General features: G+C 46.1%; 1 protein-coding gene across 3 annotated transcripts in view; it reads left to right on the forward strand.

The window, feature by feature from the left end:
* The window catches only part of Slc38a1 (solute carrier family 38 member 1), a 71,865-nt gene that overhangs the window by 36,609 nt on the left and 10,398 nt on the right, over positions 1-24,858 (forward strand). For all 3 annotated transcript variants that reach the window (XM_021183413.3, XM_021183412.3, XM_021183411.3), the window contains exons 5-11: positions 16,971-17,044; positions 19,071-19,163; positions 19,425-19,506; positions 20,517-20,599; positions 22,374-22,432; positions 22,553-22,663; positions 23,830-23,909. In XM_021183413.3, coding sequence (XP_021039072.1) covers positions 16,971-17,044; positions 19,071-19,163; positions 19,425-19,506; positions 20,517-20,599; positions 22,374-22,432; positions 22,553-22,663; positions 23,830-23,909 — 582 coding nt within the window. The remainder of the gene's footprint in view (positions 1-16,970; positions 17,045-19,070; positions 19,164-19,424; positions 19,507-20,516; positions 20,600-22,373; positions 22,433-22,552; positions 22,664-23,829; positions 23,910-24,858) is intronic.

The raw sequence follows: 24,858 nt of genomic DNA on the forward strand, positions 1-24,858 counted from the left end.
TGTAATTGTCATTTCCAGACTCCGAGTCTCAACCACGGGGTCAAAACTATGAAACACATTTAACCCAGCTTCTTATCGCTCTGGTATTTGAGCTGCTTAGGGGCACGTACTGTGTGCAGAAGCCATTGCCACTGGGTTGTAACTATCCAAGCTGTACCAAGGAACTGTTTGTTTTGGAGACAAGCAGTTAGCTACACCTTTCCTCAGAGTCAGTAGAAAACGCCGGCTTTCTGTTTGCATAAGTTCATCTCAGACAGTTAGGCGGAGCATGACAAATATTTTCAGTTGGTATTTGGTTAAAATGGACTTTATGGAAAATCTTCACAAGCCCTGACTTTCACACTCACTCTCGGGCGTCTGGGAGATCCCGCCCACCTCTGGCCACCTCATTGGCCTGCTCCATGCTCCTCTGGTCCTCTCAGTGGGAGCTTTGTTTTATTTGAGGTAGTGACAAAACTGGCTAATCAACACACACTCACACACGCACACTCACTCACAAATACTATTCAGGTATATATGTAATACAGAGTATGAACTAGGTGCCGGGTTTAGGAATAAAATTGGACAATATATTTTTCTGGTGTGTTTTTGTTTTTGTTTTTATCTGCACGAAACTGTGAACCTCTGAAGATACTGCAGACATGCAGAGGTAGTTACACTTTTGAGTTTCATTGTATGTCAAAGGAGGCATCCGCGTGTTAGCTCCCAGCTCCTCTTTCAAACATCGGTGCTACCTTAGGCAGCCGACGTGGCCGCTTTGAGATTTGGTTTTCTTTTCTGGACAAGGAAACTTCTTTAGGAATGTGTCAGAGCCCTGCTAATCCCTAAAGCCCTGTGACTTTTTCCAGCACTGTTACAATACTAGCCGTCTCTTTATTCAGAAATGTGTATTTCATCAATCTCCCTTTCTTTCTCCCCTGCCTCTCTTTTGATTTTTTTGAGATACAGGATTTTTTTTTAAAAATATAGTCCAGGTTGTTCTGGAACTCCTTCTGTACCAGGCTGGCCTTGAACTCACAGAGATCACCTGCCTCTGCCTCCCGAGTGCTCAGATTAAAGGGGTGTGCCACCCACCACCCGGCTTTCTTTTTCATTTTCTAAATTAAAATACAACAATATAGATATAACTTGTATTATACATTAAATATATAAATAATGTCGATATATTTTATTAAAAGAATAATTAGTGTTGTGTGTGCGATTGTGGAGGTCACAGGTCGCTTGTTTCTCCGCCTTCACATGGTCTGAGGATATGACTCGGGTCATCGGGTTTTGTGAAGCAAACGCCTTTACTCAGTGAACCATCTCACTGCCTCTGTGGTTTTGTTTTGTTTTGTTTTAAGTCGACCTTAATGGATCAGGTTATGTGTGGACACCATGTTATGCATCAGCTCCCTGACCACACAGCTTCTGTACCTCTTGCTCTGTGTATGGAGTCTCTGCACTCCCACAGCCACAGGGGAAGGTTCTGTTGCCAGTTCTCTGATTGAGAGTTAGAGGAGCCGATCCATGGAGAGACTCCTGGCTTGGGAGGGTCTTCAGTATTCCTGGGAATTCTCTTCCCTGCTCAGTCTCTGGTGCTCAGTATTCTATTTCCTGGTCTTTCCTTGCTGTTTTTCCTGAGACGGTCCTGTCTGAGGATGCTTCTGCCCTTCCTGTAGGTTTGATTGGCAGTTTGTGTAGCGTGGCTCTCTGTATCAGCAACAGTTTGCCCTCAGAGGCTTGAAGGGCTTGCTGTGGTGAGGACCTGGGTTCTTCTCACCCTGGATCTTTTCTGCATGGTTTGGTTCAGGTTTGAGTTTTCCTGGGCACGTACCGTGTCTTCGTTCCCACCGTCCTGCAGGTTCACAGTAGTGCCTTGAAGTGCGTTCAGTCCTGCTAGGCCCTTGAGGTATCCTTTTCATTTTTTTATTCGGTTTTATTTTGGGACCGGGACTACATAGCCTGGGCTGTCTTGACTCAATATAGAGACCAGGCTGGCCTTGAACTCACAGAGATCTGATTGCTGCTGCCTCTTGAGTGCTAGGATTAAAGATATTCGCCACCATACCTGCTCATCTTTATCATTTTGAAATCCATGGCCTTCCATTTGGGAACATTTTCTTATGTTATTACGTATTAATGTATCTCGGTGTATGTACGTGTGTGTGTGTGTGTGTGTTTGTGTGTATGTGAGTATTGTGTGAGTGAGCGTGTGTGAATGTGTTGTGTATGTGTGAGTATATCTGTGTGATTGTATGTGTATGTGAGTTAGTGTCTTAGTGTGTGTGTGAGTGGTGTGTGTGTGTGTGTGAGTAGTGTGTGTGTGAGAGAGTATGTGTGTGGGTGTGTGTGTGTATGTGAGTGTCTGAGTGTGTGTGTATTGTATGTGGTATGAGTGTGGTGTGTGAGTGTGTAAGAGTAACGTGAGTGAGAGTGTGCGTATGAGTGGTGTGTGAGTGACTGTGTGCATGAGTGTGTGAGTGTGTGTGTCTCTCACTATCCTTCCTGGCTGTCTGTCCTGTGCTCTGTGCTCGTTATCTGACCTCTGGGAGCTCTCTAAGCTTGCAGTATCACTTAGCTCTGGGTCACCGTCTTAGGGTGTTCCTTGAGGCGTCTAACACTAGTTTTGAGCAATTATGGAAACTTTCAGACATCGAGGGGAATAAACGTTTCATGTTCCCTTCCTTCCACAACTAGACTTGCTTGACCAACTCCACTCCCGGATTGCCTCGAAAATCAAGCCATCGCACCGCTTTATTCACAGACACTTCTGACTGACTCTAAAATGCAAGCACTCTAACGTCATAGCTAAATGTTAAGGTTCCTTACTGTCAAATACCCAACTAACATTCGAATGGCTCTGAATTGCATTTTTATATTTTTGAGGCGGTGTCTCACTAAGAAGCCCTCACCCTGTCTCTGCCCCTCTGATGCTGGGATTGCAGGCATACACCACCATGAACAGATAGAAGCAGTTGGGTTATTCCCATATGGTCCACCGGATGCAAATGACCACTACACCTTAAGTCTCTTTTAATCTGTATAGGTTCCCCACTTCTCTCCAGTTTCCCCATGGGATTCATTTGCTGGACGAACTGGGCCATCTGTCTCATGGATTTCCCTGCCGTCTGTTTGCTGTCTTACCCCTGTGCTCCCAGTTGACCTCTGTTCAGGGTGTGCCCTTTCATTTCGCACTTAAACAGTGTAAGGTAGTGCTTCCGGTTCAGCTCTGGTCTAGAAGGGGAAAATGAGGCCAAGTGGGGCCCAACAGTCTGCATCAGGCCTGTAGATAGTGTGACCCCTGAGATACTTGCAGAAGCCCTTCGCGCCAGGAACCACCAGTTCTGTAGAATGTGCCTCTTTGGCTGTAAAGGTTCTCCTTCCTGCAGGGCATGGCTGCCTTCTTTGTAAGACCAAGTGAAGGGAAAGGGAGAGGGGAGAGTGTCCCAGGGGCTTGTGTTCCTGAATGTTCGTTTTCATTACAAGCCATGCCAGTATTTCCTACCTTCAGACTGTTTCTGTTTTAAGAAAGGCTCTCACTATGTGTGTGTGTAGATAGGTAGATAGGTAGATGGATAGATAGATAAATAGATAGATAGATAGATAGATAGATAGATAGATAGATAGATAGATAGAGATAGATATATATATCCCAGGCTGGCCTCCAACTTGCAGTCATCCTGCCTCAGTTTCCTAAGTGCTAAGGTTACAGATATGTGCTACCATGCCTGGCTCGGCCTATACTGTATGTTGACCCATGTCTTCAGATTTTTGCCAAAACAGGAGAGGAACAGCTGCTTGTATTTATGGTGTATATGGTGTGGGGGGGGGGGTCTAGCAGCTTCTTCAAGGAAATTAAACACACTCAGCATATTTTTAGCCCACCCTCCCATTTCCTCTGGCTTCTTGGAATATTGGCAGCACCTCTGGGGGATTCTGGTGTGAACTAGATTGATCGTGTCTTTCTCTTCAGGTTCCTCCAGCTATCTATGTCTCTTCTCCCTCCAGAATGGACCTGTTTTGTGTGTGTGTGTGAGCACAATTTATTAGTAAGTAAATTAATACAGTAGAGCAAAGTCCTGTCGGTGACTCCACCGGGGAGCTGGAGTAAATCCTTGTATCCAATCTACCATTCCTAGAAAGATCAATGATTTAATTATGCTGGTTTAGGGATACTTGATGTAGCCAGTTGCCTTTTAATTTCTGAACAAAGCTAAGGATTGGGTAAACGGTGCTTAGTGTTGAAGGGATCGGGTTCCCCGGATGAAGCCATGAGAAATCATTTTATTCGATATGATACATATACTCAAAGAGCTAAGGAGGCACATCTAACTCCCGAGGCGGAGGCTCAGGAGGACTGGAGTATAAAGACTCAGAAGTCCCTCACAGAACATGAAACTTTGTAGCTTCAGGAACAAGGAAGCACTGACTTGTGTAAAGGCCAGCTGCCCCTGCAGCTGCTCGGAACCAGCCAGCAGTTGGCAGCCTTGGGTATCAGCTGCTCCGGGGCCTTGATCCAGCTCACTGGCCAGCAGGGAAGGGGCCTCCCAGGCTGCCCGGCTTCCATAGAGCCTCAGCTGGGAAGGCTCCTTCCTGTCGCCCTGGGGCTGGGCGTGGAGCTCTTCACTGGGTCTGGAAACTTCTTGGTGTGCTTTCTTTTTCTTGGATATGTTTCGGGTTCCGTTTTTGGACTAGCATAATGGCTGCCTTTACCATGTGCCGTACCTAACTCAATAAAACTCAAAGGAGTTCTGCCCTCTCAGAAGAAATCATTACCTTTTGTATTTTACTGAATTTGGGGTCCTTTTTTTAAATAAGCATTCCCCCATCTTCATTGTAGCAAAACTTAGAGAAGGGCAGGCAAGGCAGCCAAGCAGGTTAAGAAAGCCCTTGCCCCCCAAGCCTGCTGACCTGAGCTTGACCCCCAGGACTCACCAGGGTTAGAGAGGACCACCCTCTGCCCGATTTCCTCTGACCTCCTTGTGCATGTGCACTGTGGGGTGTGCACCTACCCCAACACGAAATAAGTCAATAAATACAATTTAAAAAGTTAGTATTGAGCAGAGCATCAGTATCAGTGGCACGCGCCCATAATCCCATCCCTCAGGGATGCCGAGGCAGGAGGATTACAAATTGGAGGCCATCTTGGGTTTTATATATATAGCAGGACCACATCTCAACAAACAGCCCCTATATACAATGCAAATCCGTACTGATATGGAACAATGGTGTCCATTTTCATTTTTTACATTTTCTAAATATTTTTGTTAAAATTTTATAGGAATTGAGTCTCTTTAGAATATATAATTTTCACAGTACTAAATAAATGAAATACTTGTGTACTCCGGTTAGACAGTAAACTATCCTTTTCCATGACGTTTTAACACATTTTACTATCATTTTAACAGCATCACTTTTAAAGTTATAGTCATTTTGAATTTTTTAAAAAATTTACTGAGCTGGTTGTGGTGGCGCACACCTTTAATCCCGGCGCTCGAGAGGCAGAGGCAGGAGTTCCAAACCAGCCTGGTCTACACAGAGAGTTCCAGGACAACCAGGGCTTCGAAGAGAAACCCAGGCTTTCACTGTAGAATGCTAGGATTTCGGATGTGTGCTTTTTCATCTGGCTTTTTGCTCAGGCTTCTTGGACTGAACTTAGGTTGTCAGCTTTGCACAGCATTTCTGTCTTCTGCAACACATCTCCCTAGCCCAGCCTTTAGACCGAAGATCTTGAAAGAAGAGCGCAGGCCCCTGATAACCTCCAAGATAGTAGTAGCGCATCGTGGACAGTGAGTTTGTAAGCCATCCTTTGCTGCCGTTAATTTTGAAACAGCATTGCCGTCTGCAAAAGTAATAGTTCGGGTTTAACTTAGTTGACTATAGTGTCAGATCTGTGAGATAAAGAGTCCCTGTCTTACTTGGGTAGTGACGGTAGAAGCAAAATAGGGAAGGCGTCTAATAGCACATGGTTCAAAGTGGCAGGGAAAGTGTCTAAAAGCACATGGTTCGAAGTGCTACGTAGGAGGAGGTGTGGTGATTGGTACCGGCCCCTAGGACTCCGGGGCTGCTATGAGAGGTGATTGAGTGTGCGATGCGAGTGCACGTGTGTGTATCTGTCTGCGTGGGTGAGGAACGGTGCAGTCACTGTCAGTAGCACCTGGCAGAGAAAGAACTCTAGTCAGCACTGTGTGGATAGAGTACTAGGTTAAAAGTCACTAAATCCTTATTGCCATTTACTGCACAGTAACCTAGATAAATATACAAACCACATTTTCCCGTTGAAGTCCCCACCACCAACACTGCAGGCTAAGTATTAGTCCCACTTAACCCCCAAGAACTAGTCTCGAAAACTTAACTGAGGCTTAGTAACTGAGCTAGAATCTAGGGGACCAGGGTTCCATCCCGACTTGTGTAATCCGAAAACACGGGACTTCACTGTTGTCACCCTCGGGAACCAGACCTGTTGTTAATGTATTAGAGAAAGCACAGCCTTGACAATAGATGTCGGTCGGTTACTGTTCCCTTCCTGGTGTGTAGTTCAGCTTTCGGGCGATGAAATCGATCGTCAGCACTCCTTGAATGATCGTTCCGAGGTTCCTTTAAGAATACGCTCCTCCACCAAAAACAAGGGAATGGGCTTTGCGGGGTCAGACTGTGCAGACGGCAGAGCTGAGACTTACGTCTGGAGCAGCAGCGGCCGAACTCCGTGCCTGAAGTCTGTGGCAGAACAATAAACCCCTCTGAGCGGCATACGGCGGTATGAGTTGCTTCTCTGTTGCTGTGATAAAGAAAAACCAACATGACTGAAAGGTTTTATTTGGTCTTGAGGTTGGAGTGTTGAGAGGCCCTGGTGATGCAGAAGTGTGGCTGCATGCGGACGGAAAGCTCACATCCTTCACCACGGCATGAAAGAGGAAGAGGCTTTTCTCTCAAAGCTCCCTCTCAGAGACATTCCTCTGTCCCACCTAAACCTCCCCAAATGGCACCACCAGGCTGGGGACAGTATTCAAATGCCCAAAGCTATAGGAGGCATTTCTCATTCAAAGCTACCATTGTCGCTTTCCCAGGCTTTGCCTGGCTTCCCCTCAAATTCAGTTTAAGAACTACCAAAGAGCCCTTTCAAAGATGTAACTGAACTTTTAATCATCTGGTACCGAGCTAAACACCATGCGATAGCACAGCCAGACAATACCCAGTCTACAACCAGAAAATGGGCTGCAAAGCCGTGGCAGGTCCACGAATATTATTCTATCGTTTAGAAGAGTCACATGGACGGAAGGAACTGTACAGAAAACTAGTAATTCATACGTATGTGACATTGGTATGTGACACTGTTGTAGGGAAACAGTGAATATTGGCTGGAAGGTCTGTGGGGACAACCTGTGCACATCTGTGTATATTGGCCAGAATATTTGAGTGACAGACTGAGCAACACTTCACCTAACTCCTCTGTTAATACATTCTAGAATTTGATCCACATCAGTCATTTTAAGAACATGTTATCCCCAACTATTCCTCTCTACCAAGACACGTTTGTGTGTGCATGAGTGCACATGTATGTATGGGTGCACACGTGTTGTGTGTATTAGGAAGCCAGAGGTCAACCTTGAGTGTCACGTTCCAGGTGTCATCTGCAGAGGTTTTTGCGACAGGATCTTTTGGTGGCCTGGAACTCACCAGACAAGCTGAGGGGTGAGTCAGAGCATCTGGCATCTGCTTGCCACTATATTCCCTGTGCTGCGATGGCTCACAAGCCACCCCACACATGGCTTTGTCTTATGCAGGTGCCAGGGATGAGACTCACACAGCAAGGACACTACCAATTGAACCATCTCCCCATCCCCAAGGCATTTGTGTCGTGCTTTTACACCACGCCCTAACGTCTGTACTTCTTCCCACAATTCCACCGAGTTGGAGTTTGCAGCACATTTTTCCAAAGAGCCATCTGTTCTTTTTAAGATCTATTTATTTAATGTTTATGAGTACACTGTACCTGTCTTCAGGCACACCAGAAGAGTGCATGGGACCCCATTACAGATGGTTGTGAGCCACCATGTGGTTTCTAGGAATCGAACTCAGGACCTCTGGAAGAGCAGCCTGTGCTCTTAACTGCTGAGCCATTTCAACAGCCCTTGACCCTTCTGTTCTTGAACTGTCATTATCTCTTCCGGTATATTCTCAAGGGGTCGGGGTGATAGAATGACACCTCCCACCGCCCCTGTGTGCCAAGGTGATAATTTTGCTCTAAACAGAGGATGGTGTTATGTGCTACACACATCAAAGTGATTCTTGTGACTGCTAGCTCATCTGTTCTGGGCACTCCTAGGACAAACATGTAGTATCAAAATGGAGACTTCGCTCTCCCAGATGGTCCTAGGAGGTCCACGGGTAGGCACATGCTCACCTCCCTTCTTGTCAATCAGTTACTTGTTTTTCAGAATTCTTGGAGTTCTGGTTGCCGTTCCTTAGGAATGATCTGAAGAGAAAAATGTGCTCTCTCTGGCAGCAAAACCCGCTGGCCTCAGAGGCCCTTGTTTGGGAATAATGACACTTGAAGGGAGAAGTCACACATTGGAGCTTGCCAACCTTGTGAATTCATGTAGAAAGAACAGGGCTAGAGCCATTGCCCTCTATTGAAATTCATTTGATTTAGAAGCTTTTCAGAAACAGAGAAATGCTCACAACAAGGGCCTGTTTGGTAAACAGAGAGGGCTGGCCAGCATAGGAGATGGCTGCCCGAATCTTGTTTTCAAAAGTTCAACTCTTATTTGCTTAGCTTGGGTTAAGCCTCTGATAAAGGGTTCCCAGAATTCAGTCCCTTTGGTCTCAGAGAATGGGAGCATGTGTGTTTGTGTATGCCTGTGTGCACCATGCGTATGCACAAGAATTCACCTTGTTTATACTTGGTTGTCGGTGGTACAGGTTGTATGCAGAGGGCAGTACCATGGCCTCTGTTTTGTCCTTAGTTTACAAGAGACAGCTATGGGATCTTTGGTCTTCACCCCGTCAGTCAGCTCCACGGTGCATAGAACGCTTTTCTGTTCAGTCTGACTCACAGTAGATAACGGAACACATCCGCACGGCAGCCCAGGTTAAATACCGTTCAGAGATGGGAGTTTGCAAAGCTAACTTAAATTTCATCTTCCAGAGCACTGGCTGACTTAATAGAAAGGAAGTCTGATCCAGTAGTCCAATTAGCTTTGCTTTGCTCTGTTAGATGCACATCGTTAAAGATCACCATCCATCAAGGGGTCAGCGCGCAGTGGCCAAGAGAACAGCTTCACGGTCACTATCCCTGACATCTGCTTTTCAAAAAAAAAAAAAAAAAAGACAAGCCATAAACTATGCACGATTTTATGGAATTCCAAGGATCCTGTTTGTCATCTCCATTTTATAGATGAATAAACTGAGATTCCCAGAGGTTAAATAACCTTTCTAAGGTGACACTAAGCTTTGGAGGGTTGGAGAGGGCGCTGGGGGCCATATCAGTTGGGCACTTCATGTCTGCTTCTCATCTCTGGGCAAGCAGAGTTCCCATGGAAACGGAGTAAGGGCAGACTTGAAGATGGAGCTTCCCATCCAGCAGGCTCTGGGCACTTGAATTGAAACCCAAGTCTCGAGCATTTCACTTGTTACAAAGACTTTTTCCTTTTACCAAGAGTTACATCTTCCAAGGCCAGAAGTGGGTAGCGGGACATGATTTAAATGGGTAAACATCTAGGTTTAAAGAGAGAGAAGCCAGTCCTCCTTGTAGGGTGGAGGCGGATGGAGGGCAGTGTCAACATTTACATAAGTCCCTCACAAAACCACAGCCCTCGAACCTACTGGGGGCGGGGCTGGGGGGAGTGGAGACAGGAAGTGGATATAAAGAGCAGCTCTGTAACTGGTACAACTTCCTCCGCCAGGCTCAGGCCTCCTGCAGAGGTTCTATGTTTGCAGGCCCGTCTCTTTTAAACGCCCCTTTCTTTGTAGGGTAATATATTAGATCCAGACATCAGTGAGACGTATTTTGCTTTCTAGACAAAAATAGCCAACCAACCTTGGGGCTAGTTCAAGATAAATTCTTTCCTGAAAGAATTTAGACTTGTCTACAAGGAGACAAACGAAAGGTGCTGCTGTATGTATAACTGACCCTTGCCTGCCCCCAAGGCAGCCTTTTAAAACTGTGGCTTTCCTTGGTCCGGATCCTAGTTCTCCAACCCGTTAGCTCTGCCGTGTTGGGCATACTCTGTAGCCACTCTAGGCTTCAGTGACGTGTGAATGGGCACAGGGATGCTAACACTGAGTGAAATATGAACAGTGCTCAGGAGAAGCACTCCAGAGTTTGCTTTCACTAGTAAGCAGTAACATGGTTTATTAACTATTATTAATTACACAGACAGCCCGTCAGGTGTATAGATGGGTAGTGTAAGAATCAGGTACCACTGAGACATAGGCTAGGCTCGGCTTCACAGATCACTGTGGCAGGTGTGGCCCACAGACCACCAGCACCAGTGTCTCAGGACCCCCCCCCCATAGAATTCTCATCTCATGGCAGAGTCTGGCTGGCAGGGCCAAGCTCTCTGTTCTTCAGAGAGAGAAAGGTGCGAGCTTCCTGCTGTGCGGCAGCCCCAGCTACCCCCCACCTGAGCTACTTTTGGATTCACAGCTGTGGCTGCTGTTTTATCTCCCTCTCTTCAAGGGCTCAGCTGCTGAGGTGGGAGTGTTGCAGGCACTTGGGCATATAATTAGACCTTTCTAGTCCACTGTCACCTCCCTTAAAGAATCATGACATACTTGTTGGTGATGGTGGCTCAGGAGTACCTTACAATAAAATCCCCCAATTTAAAGAGCAAGTCTACCCAATTATACTTGCGACATCATCACCACGATTGTGATATAGAATATTTTAATAGAGATAGAAGACTTTAATTGCCTTAAATATTCTAGTTCCTTCTGTTGCTGCGTCTTTCCGTTTTATTCACATCAACTTGAACAGTCGTGTTTAATATGTTATCTATACAATCTTTTTAAAATGTGTTCGTGTTTGTATGTGTGTCAGGGGTGCACATACACGTCTGTGCATGTATGTAGATGGCAGGTGTAGACACTGGGTGTCGTCTACCGCAGTCATTCTCCTAGTTCTATATGAAGGTAGGGTCTCTCATTTGAACACAGGGCTCACCGGTTCAGCTAGTCTGGCTAGCTAGGTTGTTTTCCAAATCCCATCTCTGCCCCTGGAGCACTAAGGTACTAAGGATTCCCACCTGGCAGTCATGTGGGTTCTAGAATTCTGAACTCCCAGGCCTTAGGTATTAGCAGGTTATTCACCCAACCCTCTCCCCAACTCCTGTCTATACAATCTTTGCACACTGTAGAAGTCTAAACAACAATAGGACTGTCAGTAAGATTCAACACAATAACATATGCTGAAGAGATGGCTTAGGGGTTCAGAGCACAGTCTGCTCTTCCAGAGAACCCTAGTTCGACTTGAGGACCCATATTAGGCAGGTGACAATTGTCTGTAATTCCAACTCCAGAGTATCTGACACCTCTGGTCTCTCCAACACCAGTACTAACATGCGCATACCTACGTACAGATATATACATAATTAAGCATAGTAATAACAATAAACCTCTTAAAACATAGTTTAAAGTGTCTAGGGACATGGCTTAGTTGGTAAAGCACTTGCCTCACAAGCTGAGGATCCAAGTTCAGTTCCCAGGACCTGTTTTTGTTTGTTTGTTTTTGTTCTTGTGTTTTGAAAAAGTGTTGTGGTGGTTCAAGCTTGTAATCCCAGCTCTGCTGGGGGGACAGATAGATCCCTGAGACAACCCCTATGGTTGTCCTCTGACTTCACATGTACACACAGGCAGGAATGCGCGTGCGCACGCACACGCACGCACACGCGCACACACGCACACACACACACACACACACACACACACGATCATTCAGAAGATTGTGGAGGGCAGGTGTATCCCCCAAGGACTAAATGTGAGAATATTCTTTTTGTGCTTCTGAAGGGCTCGAGCAGCCTCCTAGAATAAATGGATAAACAGCACATTTACATACAGTTGCTGCTGGACAAAGCTCCAGCTTTGTCCTTCGCAGTCACAAGACGAGGTCAACCCTTGAGGTAAGTGTGACCAGCCTGGTCACGGGACTGTCTGAGGCAGATAGTTGTGTCTTGATTTTACCAAGATAGCAGTGTAGTCTCTCACACAACTTGCAGACAAGACCCTAATTGTGAGTTCTCTGATTCTTAGCTAGTTTGTATGTGGGAGTTGAGCATGAATAGATGAATGAAACCATCAGCTGCCTGACCTGTAGTCTACTATGAAGACTCGTAGTGAAGCACTAAGACAGGAGGAGGTTTCTGGCTGCTGGGTGGAAAGAGGATCTCCATCTCCTCAAGAGAAGGGAGATGGGCTGACTATTGCCTTAGGGCAGGCTTGCGTGTAGAAATGAAGGGTGCCTCCTGCTGAGTAGACAGGAGTCACAAGACAACAGGTGACCGGCCTGTCTGACCTACAGGTTTGGGCTTGCGTAGTTGGCTAATGGGTGGCCATTTCAGGTGATCTGACTCTGTTTCCCCACCAGTGGTCTGGAGAAAAGAAGGCATACGGCAGACGGGAGCAGAGGAGGTGAACAGTATAGAGTAGGGAGGACTAGCAATTCAAGAGGATTTCCGAGCCTTGAGAGATCAAGTGGAACACACATACGTGTGGAGTTTTACACTTTGATAGACAAGATAGAGCGGGGTAAACTTAGCCTAATCTCAACAAAACAAAACCAAAAAAAAATGAAGAAGTTGTTACGACTGCCGGAAAAGTTAATCTCAAAATGGGTTGTATTTTTAAAAAAGGTGTCCAACTCAGAAAATTAAGAATCCCGTCGATGCTTTGCGCCCTTTAGACAAAGTGACAGCATGTCTTTCTTTGTGCTGGACCCAGGACACAGCCCTTGAGGTTGGCTGTTTGTTGTGCAGACGACCCAGATAATCACAAGATGAACAACAGGTGGGAAGGTGGGAAGAGGTTAAGCCAGAGGGTGGGGCAGTGGGAAGGAACTGAGGAAGGCCCAGAAGTGAAACGAAAACCCAGATGCAGAAGCCAGTTATAGAAATGGAGCTAGCAGGGCTGGAGAGATGGCTCAGTGGTTAAGAGCACCGACTGTTCTTCCGAAGGTCCTGAGTTCAAATCCCAGCAACCACATGGTGGCTCACAACCATCTGTAATGAGATCTGACGCCCTCTTCTGGAGTGTCTGAAGACAGTTACAGTGTAGTTATTTATAATAAATAAGTAAATAAATCTTCAAAAAAAGAAAAAAGAGAGAAAGAAAGAAATGGAGCTAGCAGATAGCCACCCAGCGTGTTCTCCATCAGCCATTGCAGATGTGGATGTCCACGTTGGCACAGAGCAAAAAGGTCTCCTTTCTGCGGTGAGAGATGTCAGGCAGAGTCTTTGAGATTGTGCTCTGAGCCAGGAGTCTAGAATTCTGTTTCCTAAACAGACTTCTTGTCTAGAGAAACAAAATCTCCTAGGATATTCCTGTACCACATCTTAGGGGGAAGACATTCTTTATTTTTGTTTTGGGATAGGTTCTCGTTTAGTGTAGGCTAGCCCTGAACATGCTAAATAGCTGAGAGTGGCCTTGAACTCCTGATCTTCCTGCTACCTACTCTCAAGTGCTGGGACCCCAGGCTTGTGCCTTCACATCTTGCTTCCCACTCCACATCTTCTGAAGTGTTATGAACACAAGGATTCTTCAGAGTCCTAGGTACATCATCTAGCCACCCCTTCCACCTGTCCATGTCTAGTTACACTGTAGATCCCTTGGCAAGGATGACACGAGCTTAGAAGACCTTGACAACCCAATTACCACCTAAAATGCCTCCATCAGCAGCCAGCTTTTCCCTAGTGATTAGCAGTGCGGAAGCTGCAGTGATCTCTGGGTGGTTTTGTGTCTTTGCAGGAAACCCTGATTACATGTTCAACTGTTTGGACAAAGAGGGTCGCTGTTAGCTTGAGACCCAAGTCTTCCGATAAGTAGTCACACACACTTTATTCATTCTCTGCCTTACTCCTCTTGGCTCCCTCTTCCGGGTGTCACGGTCTTTGGTTCTTAAAGCATCTCTAACTTTAAACTACCCTGGGTTTGTTAGAATCAATTAGACAACATGGAGTCATTCTAAAATCTTAACAGACAGGTGCATTCTGCTAAATTTTGTGCTAGATTTTAGTGTAACATATAGTCTTGGAGTTTTCACATCTACAGTTTGCTTTTTAGTGACCTGATAGAAAAAGATAATTAAAAAAAAAAATAGGTTATGTGTATGGGTGCTTTGTTTGCCTGTATGTCTGTGTACCATGTGTGTCCAGTGCGTTGTGGAAAGCCAGAAGAGAGCCTCAGAACCCCTGAGACTGGAGCTACGACTGGTTATGAGCTGCCGTGTCCTCTGGGGAATGAATCCTGGTCCTCTTTGGATAGCAGCCATTGCTCTCAATCTCTGTGGCCCCAGGTTTTGTTTTATGTTGGTTTCCAGTTCTGGATAAGAAGCTCTGGCCAGATGTGGCAGCTCATATTTGAAATCTCAGCACTCAGGGGACTGACACAGGGGGTTCATGGGTTTGAGGCCAAAGGAAAAGGGGTGTGTTTGGAGAAGGATGAAAAAGAATCTTTAGAGATTGGATGGTTTGAGGCCAGGACTACCGGACACTCCATGTTGTTGACTGCAGGGTGCTGTGTTGTGTCGCCAAAGGTGGAAGAACAGAGTCACTTTCAATCCGCTGTGTTCAGGGGTGGGAAAGACGGGAACACTTCATTCAAATCTTCCTTGATCAGTATTTCTTGAGGTATGTCAGGAGTGTTCTTGCCTCTGCCATTGGCTTAGAGAACACTGAGTATCATCTACAGAGAGGTGGGTCCCCAGAAGGGGAAGGGAAACCCTGTGTGAGAGCCTGTGGGAACCGTGTGGTCCTGGGAGCTCTTCAGTGGATGAGAGAGTACCGCAGCTGTGCTCTTAGCTTGTGTGCATCAAGTTATTCTGTAGATGGCAGGGACCAGCTCCTCTTGCTAGATGCACCTTCCTCTTACAAGGCTGCAGGTTTCCTTCATCACTTGGGTCTGTGGGTGGAATGTCTGGGAGGGAGTCCAGGTTACCCTGTGCCTTGGGGCATGTCACGGGCTTATAGAAGTTGCCCTTGATGGTCAATGAAACTCAAAGCTTGTTTCTTCATTTTTCAACATGTGTGTGTATACATGTATGTATGTATATGTGCATGTGTGTATATATGTATACACACACGTGTATATATATATGTGTGTATATATATATATATATACATGTGTGTATGTGTGTGTGTGTATATATATATGTATATATGTGTGTATATGCTACAAGACTGTCTGGTTCTTCCTTTTCTAACACAAGTCAAATCCTGTTCCATTACAAACTACTGGATTGGCTAATAAACACTTGCTCTGAGTAGCTTCCTGCCCCTCAATCAGAATAGAACACAAAGGACTTCCCATTTTCATCGGCCTCCTCACTCAGGGACCTCTGCCAAATAAGTATAAATCTGAATGCGCTTTCTCCGTGATCATGAGGGGCCTCAGTTTCCCTGGGTCAGGATGGCTTGGCTTCTAGAGTTCCGATTTACTGTTCTTTCTCCTGGTGTTTGCTTTGCCTCCGCGGAGCTTGGCCTTCCTGTTTCCAGGTCCGTTTCTGGAGTCCATCTGTTCTGGTGACCATGAACTCCCCTATCCATCTCTCCAAGGTAGCGCAGTTTGCAGGGGAACCAGGGCTGCAGAATCAGGGATAGCAGCCATTCTGCCCTGTGTGGGGAAGACGAGAGAGGCCAGAAGAGGCAGCCTCCGGCCCCAGAGCCGTAGGCCCACAGATGTGCAGTGGGGGAGGTCTGGGAGCCTGAGCTCACAGAGAACCAACCGCCTGAGGTGCCAAGTGCCTCTCAACACTCACCAGAAAATAACTGCTTTTAATTACACTGAGGCTAAAGTGGGACCAATTTACGCAAGGCATTGTTCCTTGTGTGAGGAAGTCAGAGGTTTTGTTTGTGGACTAGAGTTCTCCTTTTTTTAATTAACAAGCATTTCGTTTTTCAGTTATTATGTTTTAGCCAAGGACTGTAGAAATCATCTGTGTACGCACCCACGACCCTTAAACTGCCATTTCTTGAGAGAGGTCTGCTGATGAGCCCAGTGTACTAAAACAAAGACGTGGGTCTGTTCCCATGTTGTCCTCGATAGTGGGAAGCCCCCACACGTGAGAGGAACCAGGTGCAGAGAGAAAGAAAGCAAATCAATTCACAATACTCGGCCTGAGGAGTAGCGTCCGGGGGATAGGCCACATCATCTGGTGTACCTTTGGGCTGTGCACAAGGGATCAGAGCCAAGCAGTTCTTCGGAAGTCACACGATCACTCACTTGAGGCCACCGACATCTCGTTCTGCCACCCTGTCTGCAAAGCCACCTCCTCACCCGGATGTGACCCGACAGAATTCATGCCCTAGGCTACAAAGCCTTTCTTTCATGACCTGATCTTACAGCCGCGCCACCTAAATGTCCTCGTGTAGCTGCCTGGGTGTTTAATTACATCGTAGGTGCTGACTGGTACACTCGCTTAGATTCCGGGAACATTTCATCCGATAGAAGAATTCTAGCGAGGACTTTATTTTATTTTATTTTTAGTATAGAGTAGAGTTTATTCAGGACATGGGGAGGGGGAGTTAAGAGGGTAGTAGAGGCAGAGAAAGGCACAGAGAGAGGGAGAAGAGAAGTAGAGGCCAGCCATGACCATGACCACGTGGAGAGAGAGGGGAAGAGAATGGGGAGAGAGGAAGCCAGAGAGAGAGGCAAGAGAGCTCTAGGGAGGATTTTAATTAAACAGGCAGCTACCTTTAGATGCTAACCAGGAGGAGACCTTTGCCCTTCCAAAATGTTTTCACTAGATAATACAATTCGATTTATTGTCTTTGCTATAGGATCCTTCTGACTTCGGTGACACTGCTGTCTATATATTCAATAAACCTACTATTGATCTGTTCCAAGGAAACCGGTAAGCTGAGATGTTTGATGATGTTGAAGGCGGGATGCTCAGGACAATGTCCGTTGTGCCATTTTGCAGTGAGCTCTCCAGTGTACCTGTTTTTCTCGTTTGAGATGACCTTATTTTAAAGGCTCCGCTGCTTCCGTTAGGCCTCTGTAAACCTTGAACAAAGATGCAATGTTTTTCTGCGGTAGGCTCCAAGGTCTTAAGTAAACAGACCTTTTATTCTCTTTGTGCATATTCCAATGAGAAAATGTTACTCCCAAGGTATTGTGGGAGTGAGCTCGCTACCAAAGACGTCAGGTTCTCTGGGCAGTGTTAACACCTGAAGTGTTTATTTCCTATTCCTGGGACACTGGATTATGTTTGTAAGAGTTTGACTTTTACACTGGCTAAAGCCGCCTTGGCCAGCTGCTGTATACGGATGACTGGAATGTTCTGTAATAAATTCAGGGTCTAGTCATTATCTAGCTTAAACACCAGTCTCACATGAGGCTAAGCCAAGGTTTAATTATAGCCTGACCCAAATCGCTTCTTGTGAACCTTTCGAAATTGTGAGCTGCCATCAGGAAATATAAACGTTTTCTTTCACTTATTTTTGGTGGATTGGTTTAGAAATTTACTATTTATTTAAATGAGCTGGTTGGCCACTTGAGAATTTTGCTACAGCCAAAATTCTCTTCAGGCAGATTTCTCTGCCCCTTTCTTTGGTCAGTTTTGTGTCTTTGAACTATATTTACACTTGATGAAAATTCTTGTGTAGTGACTAGTAGATGTTCTAAGTTTGCTGTTACTTTTAAAGCAGGAGGGATTAAAGGGATATCACAAAGATACTTCTGTTACATTTTGCAGAAGTGTTTGACCATTTCGTGCATTGATATAATGAATTTTAGTAGTTGTGGGGGCACCATTTTCCCTCTTTCTGCCCCTCCCCTTCCCACTGGAACCTTCCTTCCTTCCTCACCAGGTCCTCCCCTTTTACTTTTATTTATTTTTTAAAGATTTATCTATTGTTAAATGTAAGTACATTGTAGCTGTCTTCAGACACACCAGAAGAGGACATCACATCTCATTACGTATGGTTGTGAGCCATCATGTGGTCGCTGGGATTTGAACTCAGGACCTCTGGAAGAGCAGTCAGTGCTCTTAACGCTGAGCCATCTCTCCAGCCCCCTTTTGTGTATGTGGCCCACTGAGTTTAATTCGTTTCATGCATAGTGGGAGATTGTTTACTGGAGAAAGGGCTGTTAGTGGCTACACCACTCAAGAAATGACCTGTCCCCCAACACCCATTCATTGCCAGTAGTCCCTCAGGGAAGCATGGGACATCGTGGGTCCTCCCCTGTCCAGCCTAAAGTCTTCATGGGCCCTGTACCGCCGCACAGGACCGGTGCGCTCATCAGCCTTTGTGCTGTGAACAGGAGACGACACCTTGCCGCACCTCTGCTATCCTCTGGCTCTTCACTCTTCCCAGCCTTTCTTCCTGACATTTCCTGAGCCCAGGAGGAAGTAATATGATGCAGCTTTCCTATTGGAGGGCAAGCTCTCCGCTGTCACTTTTTCTCAGCACTTGGGCCCGTCCCGTTGCTACTGTCTGCGTTAACCATGGCCAGCTAAAGCAAGAACCTTCCCTGATAAAGGCATTACTATCCTCCTGTGGTGAAGGAGGGCTGGGGTTAACGTATGGGTGGGCTTCCTGCTTCTAGCAGAAGATAATTCTGTTAGCCTAATCCGTTCAGGTCTTTAATACCATATACCAGATCCATGAATAAGATTAGCTACCGTGGGAACTCCCCCAAGCCTCCCAGTATGACTTAATCTTTACTTGTAATATTTCTGAAACCTGCTTGACAACGGAGAAACATAGGTAGCATGTGACATTTAGAGTCAAGGTTCAAAATGACAGTGGCTTAACCCCGCCAGTGCCAGGGTTTGAGCTTGAGACAGGCACAGAGTAACGTCAAGAGTAGCCCTAGCTGTCTTGACTCTCAGAACCTTGTCATCTCGTGGACTCTCAAACTCAATTTGCAAACAGGCTGCATGGTGTATGAGAAGCTGGGAGAACAAGTCTTCGGCACCACGGGGAAGCTGGTGATCTTCGGAGCCACCTCTCTGCAGAACACTGGGGGTAAGAAGAGCGGGCTTCCCTTGCGTGACTTGGCTCTGTGCGGTTATCATTGGCTTCTCTAGCGCTGGCGGCTGGGCGTCCACATGCGATTTAACGCAATCCGAGCAGCGAGTGTCCTTGTTGCTTCTGTGGCGCGTGGACAGTAGAGCAGAGGCAGGGTCAGACGTCACCTGGGCTCGCAGAAGGTGGGCCTGGGAGCAGCTGCCTGGTAAGAAGAGCTGTGGTGTTGCCTTTCTAAACTTGTTCTTGTTTCTCCTCCAGCGATGCTGAGCTACCTCTTCATAGTAAAAAACGAACTTCCTTCAGCCATAAAATCCCTCATGGGAGAGGAGGATGCGTTTTCGTAAGCTTCTGAGCCTTTTCTTTTCTCGTTTTTCGGGTGTGTGGCGTAGCTTAACTGATTGCTTCGTTGGTTCTCAGGGGTCGCACGATCAGATAATTACATTATGATTCATACCAATAGCAAAATACAGTTATGAAGTAGCAACGAAATAATTTTATAGTTGGGGGTCAACACATGAGGAACTGTGCTAAAGGGCACAGCATTAAGAAGGTTGAGGACCGCGGGAAGGATGACCAAATTTTGTTTTATGAAAGTTTTAGAAATAAAATTTCCCTAAGTTTGTTGTTTTTCTTTTGGGGGGGTTGAGGTGGGGAGGAAATATAAATAAATGAAAGATAGGAAGGTGTGTATCTCTGGAATCATCTATCACCTGAAAATGGTAGAGCCTGACCCTCCATATCTGTGTGCTGTGAAAGAGAGCACAGATAGGATGTTTGAACCCAGCAGTACTGCATGCAGAGAAGAGAAACACCTACCTTCTCTTAAAGAAAGTTCCTGGCAGTTTGGGAGAGTCTAATGATGAACTTACATCATTAAAAATGTAGCTCACCCTAGGGAGCGCTGCCAGCAGCATTTGGCACTACATTATGTTTTGCCCTCTTGTTTAAGGGTCCTTGTCAGCCTTGTCTCCATTTCCCTTCAAGGGAAACTGTAGAAGCTGTAGCTCTCCAAACCCCCGCCCCCTGTTGTATTCAAGGTCAAATTCAAAGGATCTAGGAGAGAGGGTGGCCTACCTGTGTCGACTCCTTTCTGGCCATTATCATACAAACAAAACAGAAAGAATTTTCTCTTTAAATGATTGATAGGACAAGTTGTAACCTGACAGAATGCCCCATGCGCAGTTGGCTTTGAAGCCATGATTCATAAATAATTCATAGGAATGCTACATTTAGCCAGTGGGGGAAGCGGGGAGCCCCTTCCATCAGTCACATGGGAGTGAGGCGACTAGTAAAGTCCCGGTGGGATCCACCAACGTCATTACCGTAACCTAGCCGTTCCCTGCCTTCCAGAGCCTGGTACGTTGATGGCCGCGTGTTGGTGGTGATGGTGACCTTTGGCATAATCCTTCCGTTGTGTCTCTTGAAGAACCTGGGTGAGCAAAGAAAGATCTGGCCTTTGTCATGGGCTGTCCAGTCCCCGACGAGTCGGAAGAGGAAAATGGGCAGCTTTGCTTGCGTTCATTAGGATAGAGGAAGTGGACCATAGACTGGAAGTGTCAACATGAGATTAAGAGCATGGTGCCGCTCTCTGAGAAGCCTTTTCACTGAGCTGGAGCGGGGAAGAGGAGGCCCTGGAACCAGAGTAGACCCTGTAGCATTTTCAGTAGCACAACTTACAGTCTTCTGTAAGAAAAGCCCAGAAAATGAAAATCTCCTGCTAAGATGTGTTGTGTCGTGTTGTGTTTTGCTATTTGTCTTGTGGTATTGGGGATCAAACTCAATGCCTGATGCGTGCTACCCAAATGGTCTACCGCTGAGTTACATCGCTACTTACTGTGAATTCAGAACGGGGTCTCCCTATGTCTTCAACTCAAGGACTTCTAGCTTTTGCTGGCTTGTGGTTTTAAATATTCTGGTCATTTATACTTAGAGAATTCAAATCTGATAATCGAGACAAAACAGAACTGTTAGGAGTCACTTTTCTGTTTAGAGAATAGCCAGGCTTAGTGGCTTCGCCCATCAAAGGGAAAGTTTTAAAGATTTAAAAAAAAAAAAAAAAGACAGACAATCTCCAAGTCATGCATTTGATTTTGACATTTGTTTTTGTGCTTATATTTGGAGACAAGAGTGCTGGGGCTTTGGGAATTTCATACAGTGCATAATGAAGGCAGGATCCCATCTGTCTGAAGGCTCTGAGTTGCATTTTTAAAATCTGGGCTAATTTCAGGCAAATTGTGTATTCAATTTCTTCCAAATATAGTTACGAGGTTTGGGGGTTGTTTGTTTGTTTGTTCGTTTTTATCCTGGGTTAGCTAAGATGTGTCAGTCGCTTGCACAGTGCCTATGAAGTTTACCAGTAGGTTTTTCTTAACTCCTTATCCCTCTGCTCTGGGTTTTTGTAGGCGAGTCTGCCCCTCTGGTTATGGTAAGGGAACAGTCCTTCCCCAGGGCTGAGAATAATGCAGGTCCTGGGAGGCCATGTGCCATTATGGAGGTTGAGGTGACCACCTTTTCCAGGCATTCCGAGAGGCATAAGATGCTCAAATGCCCTATTTCAGCCCTTCTCAACCTGTGGGTCATGGCCCCCTTTAGGAGGTCAAATGACCCTTTCACAAGAGTAACATATCAGACATCCTGCAGATCATATATTTACAATGTGATTCATACATAACCGTAGCAAAATTATAATTACAAAGTAGCAATGAAAATAATGTTATGGTTGGGGGAGGGGGTCACCACAACATGAGGAACTGTGATAAAGGGTTGCAGCATTAGGAAGGTTGAGAACCACTGCTCTGCTGTCCCCAGAAGCTCTTGTGTTGGCCTCTCCTTAAGAGAGGAGCTTATCAGTACCATTCGGGATTCCCACAGTGCACAAGAATGAGCTGTGTTGAAGACCAAGGGGTAAATGGGTTTGGAATTAGGGTGCACCAATATGGAGGCTGAGGGCCATAGCCGGAGGCCCCCTTTCCCTAGATTTTAAGATCTGTGTCCTGGAAATAGGCCAGGTATTCCTGGAACCAAAATGCTAAGTAAGCCCTACCATCCTGATCCTTATGATTTTGCCAAGTGAGCTAGCACTATCAAGTGCTAGCATCTTGCTTTCACATGGACTCGTGGGCACATTGGCATCCCAGACTCTGCTTGAAGTAGTGCCTACAAGAAATGAAGTCAAGAAAATAATTGCTATTTTTATTTTTTTTTAAGGGTATCTTGGCTACACGAGTGGGTTTTCCCTGAGCTGCATGGTGTTTTTCCTGATAGTGGTAAGTTCCGGAGAAAGCGCTCGCTGCGGGTTCTGACATTGTCGGAGGCCCTGGGGCAGTTGTTCGTGTCTTGGCTTTTAATACAGTCTCCGTTGATTCTCCCGCGTCTCTCAATACCAGGTCATCTACAAGAAATTTCAGACTCCTTGCATGAATGTGGAGCAGAACTCGACAGTCAGTGCTAATGTGACCGACGCGTGCACACCAAAGTATGTCACCTTCAACTCAAAGGTAAGCATTTTTGTTAAGGGTGAGCAATGTGTCTTGTGCTTGTTGTGACCACCTGTTTAAGATGCATGTTCCTACACCTTTGAGAAACCCACTACTCCGCTGCACACACGTGCGCCCAGTCACACCCTTTACCCTTGCTTTCTCCTAACAATCCCTCCAGGTGATTGTCCCCTTCCCTCCCCTCCTGTGTGGCGGGCTGGCAGGGGTGCTTTGGCTAGTCCCATCCTCAGCCCTCTGCTGCTGTGGGGAGGTTGTAGAGGGAACACTGCATTGGGTACTTAGAAACCTTTGTACTATTGTGGTTTGGTTGGCAGCCTAGAAGACTGTAGCCACCTCTGTAGTCAGTCAGACTTGGGTTGGAACCCTCAGGGGGCCTTCCAGTGGCTGTGAAAATGAAGGTCCCATTTTCCTGTCACAGGTTCCTGTTGGAAGGTGTTTGGGACAGTTATATCACAAGACATGTTATTAATTACTGTCCCTCAGGTTTTATTTTATTTTTGTTTTGTTTTTTGTTTGTTTAGTTTTAGGGGTTTGGTTTGGTTTGGTTTTGGTATTAGAAGCTGGGTGTTTAAAAAAAAATCTCTTCCAAGAAAATTTTCTTTCTTTACTCTAAAAATATAGCCAAAGTAGAGAACTCTCTACTATTTTATTTTTTTAGATACCATTTTTTGTTGGTTTCAAAACAGGGTCTCACTATGTAGACTAGGCTAGGCTTGAACTCGGAGATCTGCCTGCCTCTGCTTCCCTCTTGCTGGCTGGGATTAAAGGTGTGCACCACCACCTCCCGGTTTACATACCGTCTTTTAAGTGTGCGTTAAACAAATCAGGTCAATTCTTGAAGGATGTCAGAGTAGCAGTGCCCTGTCCTCTAATAGTGCATTGGGGACCCACGTACCGGACTAGTACAGCATCAACATAGTGTTCTGGGGTATGCGACACTCACCGTGGGAGCCGGGTCTGTGTCCCTTGATCAGAAGAGCCCTGTGTCTCTGCTGGATAAGCCTTCTGAGAATTTCGGCTCATATCTGGAGACCGTAATCCTCTTAATCCTCACATAATCCCAGGATTCTGAGGAGCAGGCTGATAATAAGTCAGACCTAAGACAGCAGCGTGATCTTTGTGGTCAAAGGTATCTCTCCTGAGTGTGTTCTTTTTCCTTCCTCTAGACGGTGTATGCTTTACCAACCATCGCCTTCGCTTTTGTCTGCCACCCGTCCGTCCTGCCAATCTACAGCGAGCTCAAAGAGTAAGACTCACTGCGCTTTTATACCCAGTTCATTGTCCCCCCCCTCCGACCTATGGGCAGGTTTCGTGTGACGATGAACAGAGACGCATCATTCAGTTTCAATGTCCACTGCTGTCCTGCCGGTCTTGAGCAAGCCCTGTGTTAAGGAAGCTCCGGAATGGGGAGTAATATCGTTGGCTATAAATTAAGAAAGTAATAAGCTATGTGTCCTTAGTTAATTAACTAGTCGTGTGGGTGTGGGTATGGGTGTGTGTGTGGTGTGTGCGTGCATGTGCGCAATGGCTCCCATTCCCAGTGTGAGATGTCCCTTAGCACTTGGCAGGGTTTCTTCTTGAGTGTTTTTGACTCTCCTAGTTAATGGATACATGGCTAAATTGAAGGGCCTACATCTATGTACACACACCTTGTTCTTCCCGTATGGTCCTACACTTTAATAAGTATATTCTTTTATTCATTGTGTGTGGGTATAATTTTTTTTTAGTGGGTAGTGAATATTTCATTTGTGACCCCCTTTTACCGGGTCCTTCCCAGTGTTCCTGTTTCTCCCCATGACACCTTTGTTATCTGACAGCCTAACGGGATGCTGTGGCTGGTATAAAGCGACACAGGCTGGACATTCTTTGTTTGGTAGCTCAGCTTGAAGGGTCATCTCAACCCCAGGCTAAGCCTGACCTGGGAGCTGGGAGCCCGACACCCTTTTAGCCGAGAGCTCTTGAATGCTTGGAGACAGCCCACGTGTACCTGAGGCTAAGCCAAACCAGAACCCAGTCACTCACCTCTCGGGCTAGGAGAAGAACATTTGGATTTCCATGTGCATGGTCGCCAAGGGAAACCAAAGCACAAATATCTTCTTAAAACTCTCCACCTTTCAGATGAGCACATGATACGCTTTTAAAAGCACCTGGAAGGGCACTCAGGAGTACTCCCCAGCTGGCTCTGCCTCACAGTA

Source organism: Mus caroli, unplaced genomic scaffold, assembly GCF_978045245.1.
Source record: "Mus caroli unplaced genomic scaffold, Mus_caroli_1 scaffold_16, whole genome shotgun sequence".
NCBI classification, from domain to species: Eukaryota; Metazoa; Chordata; class Mammalia; order Rodentia; family Muridae; genus Mus; species Mus caroli.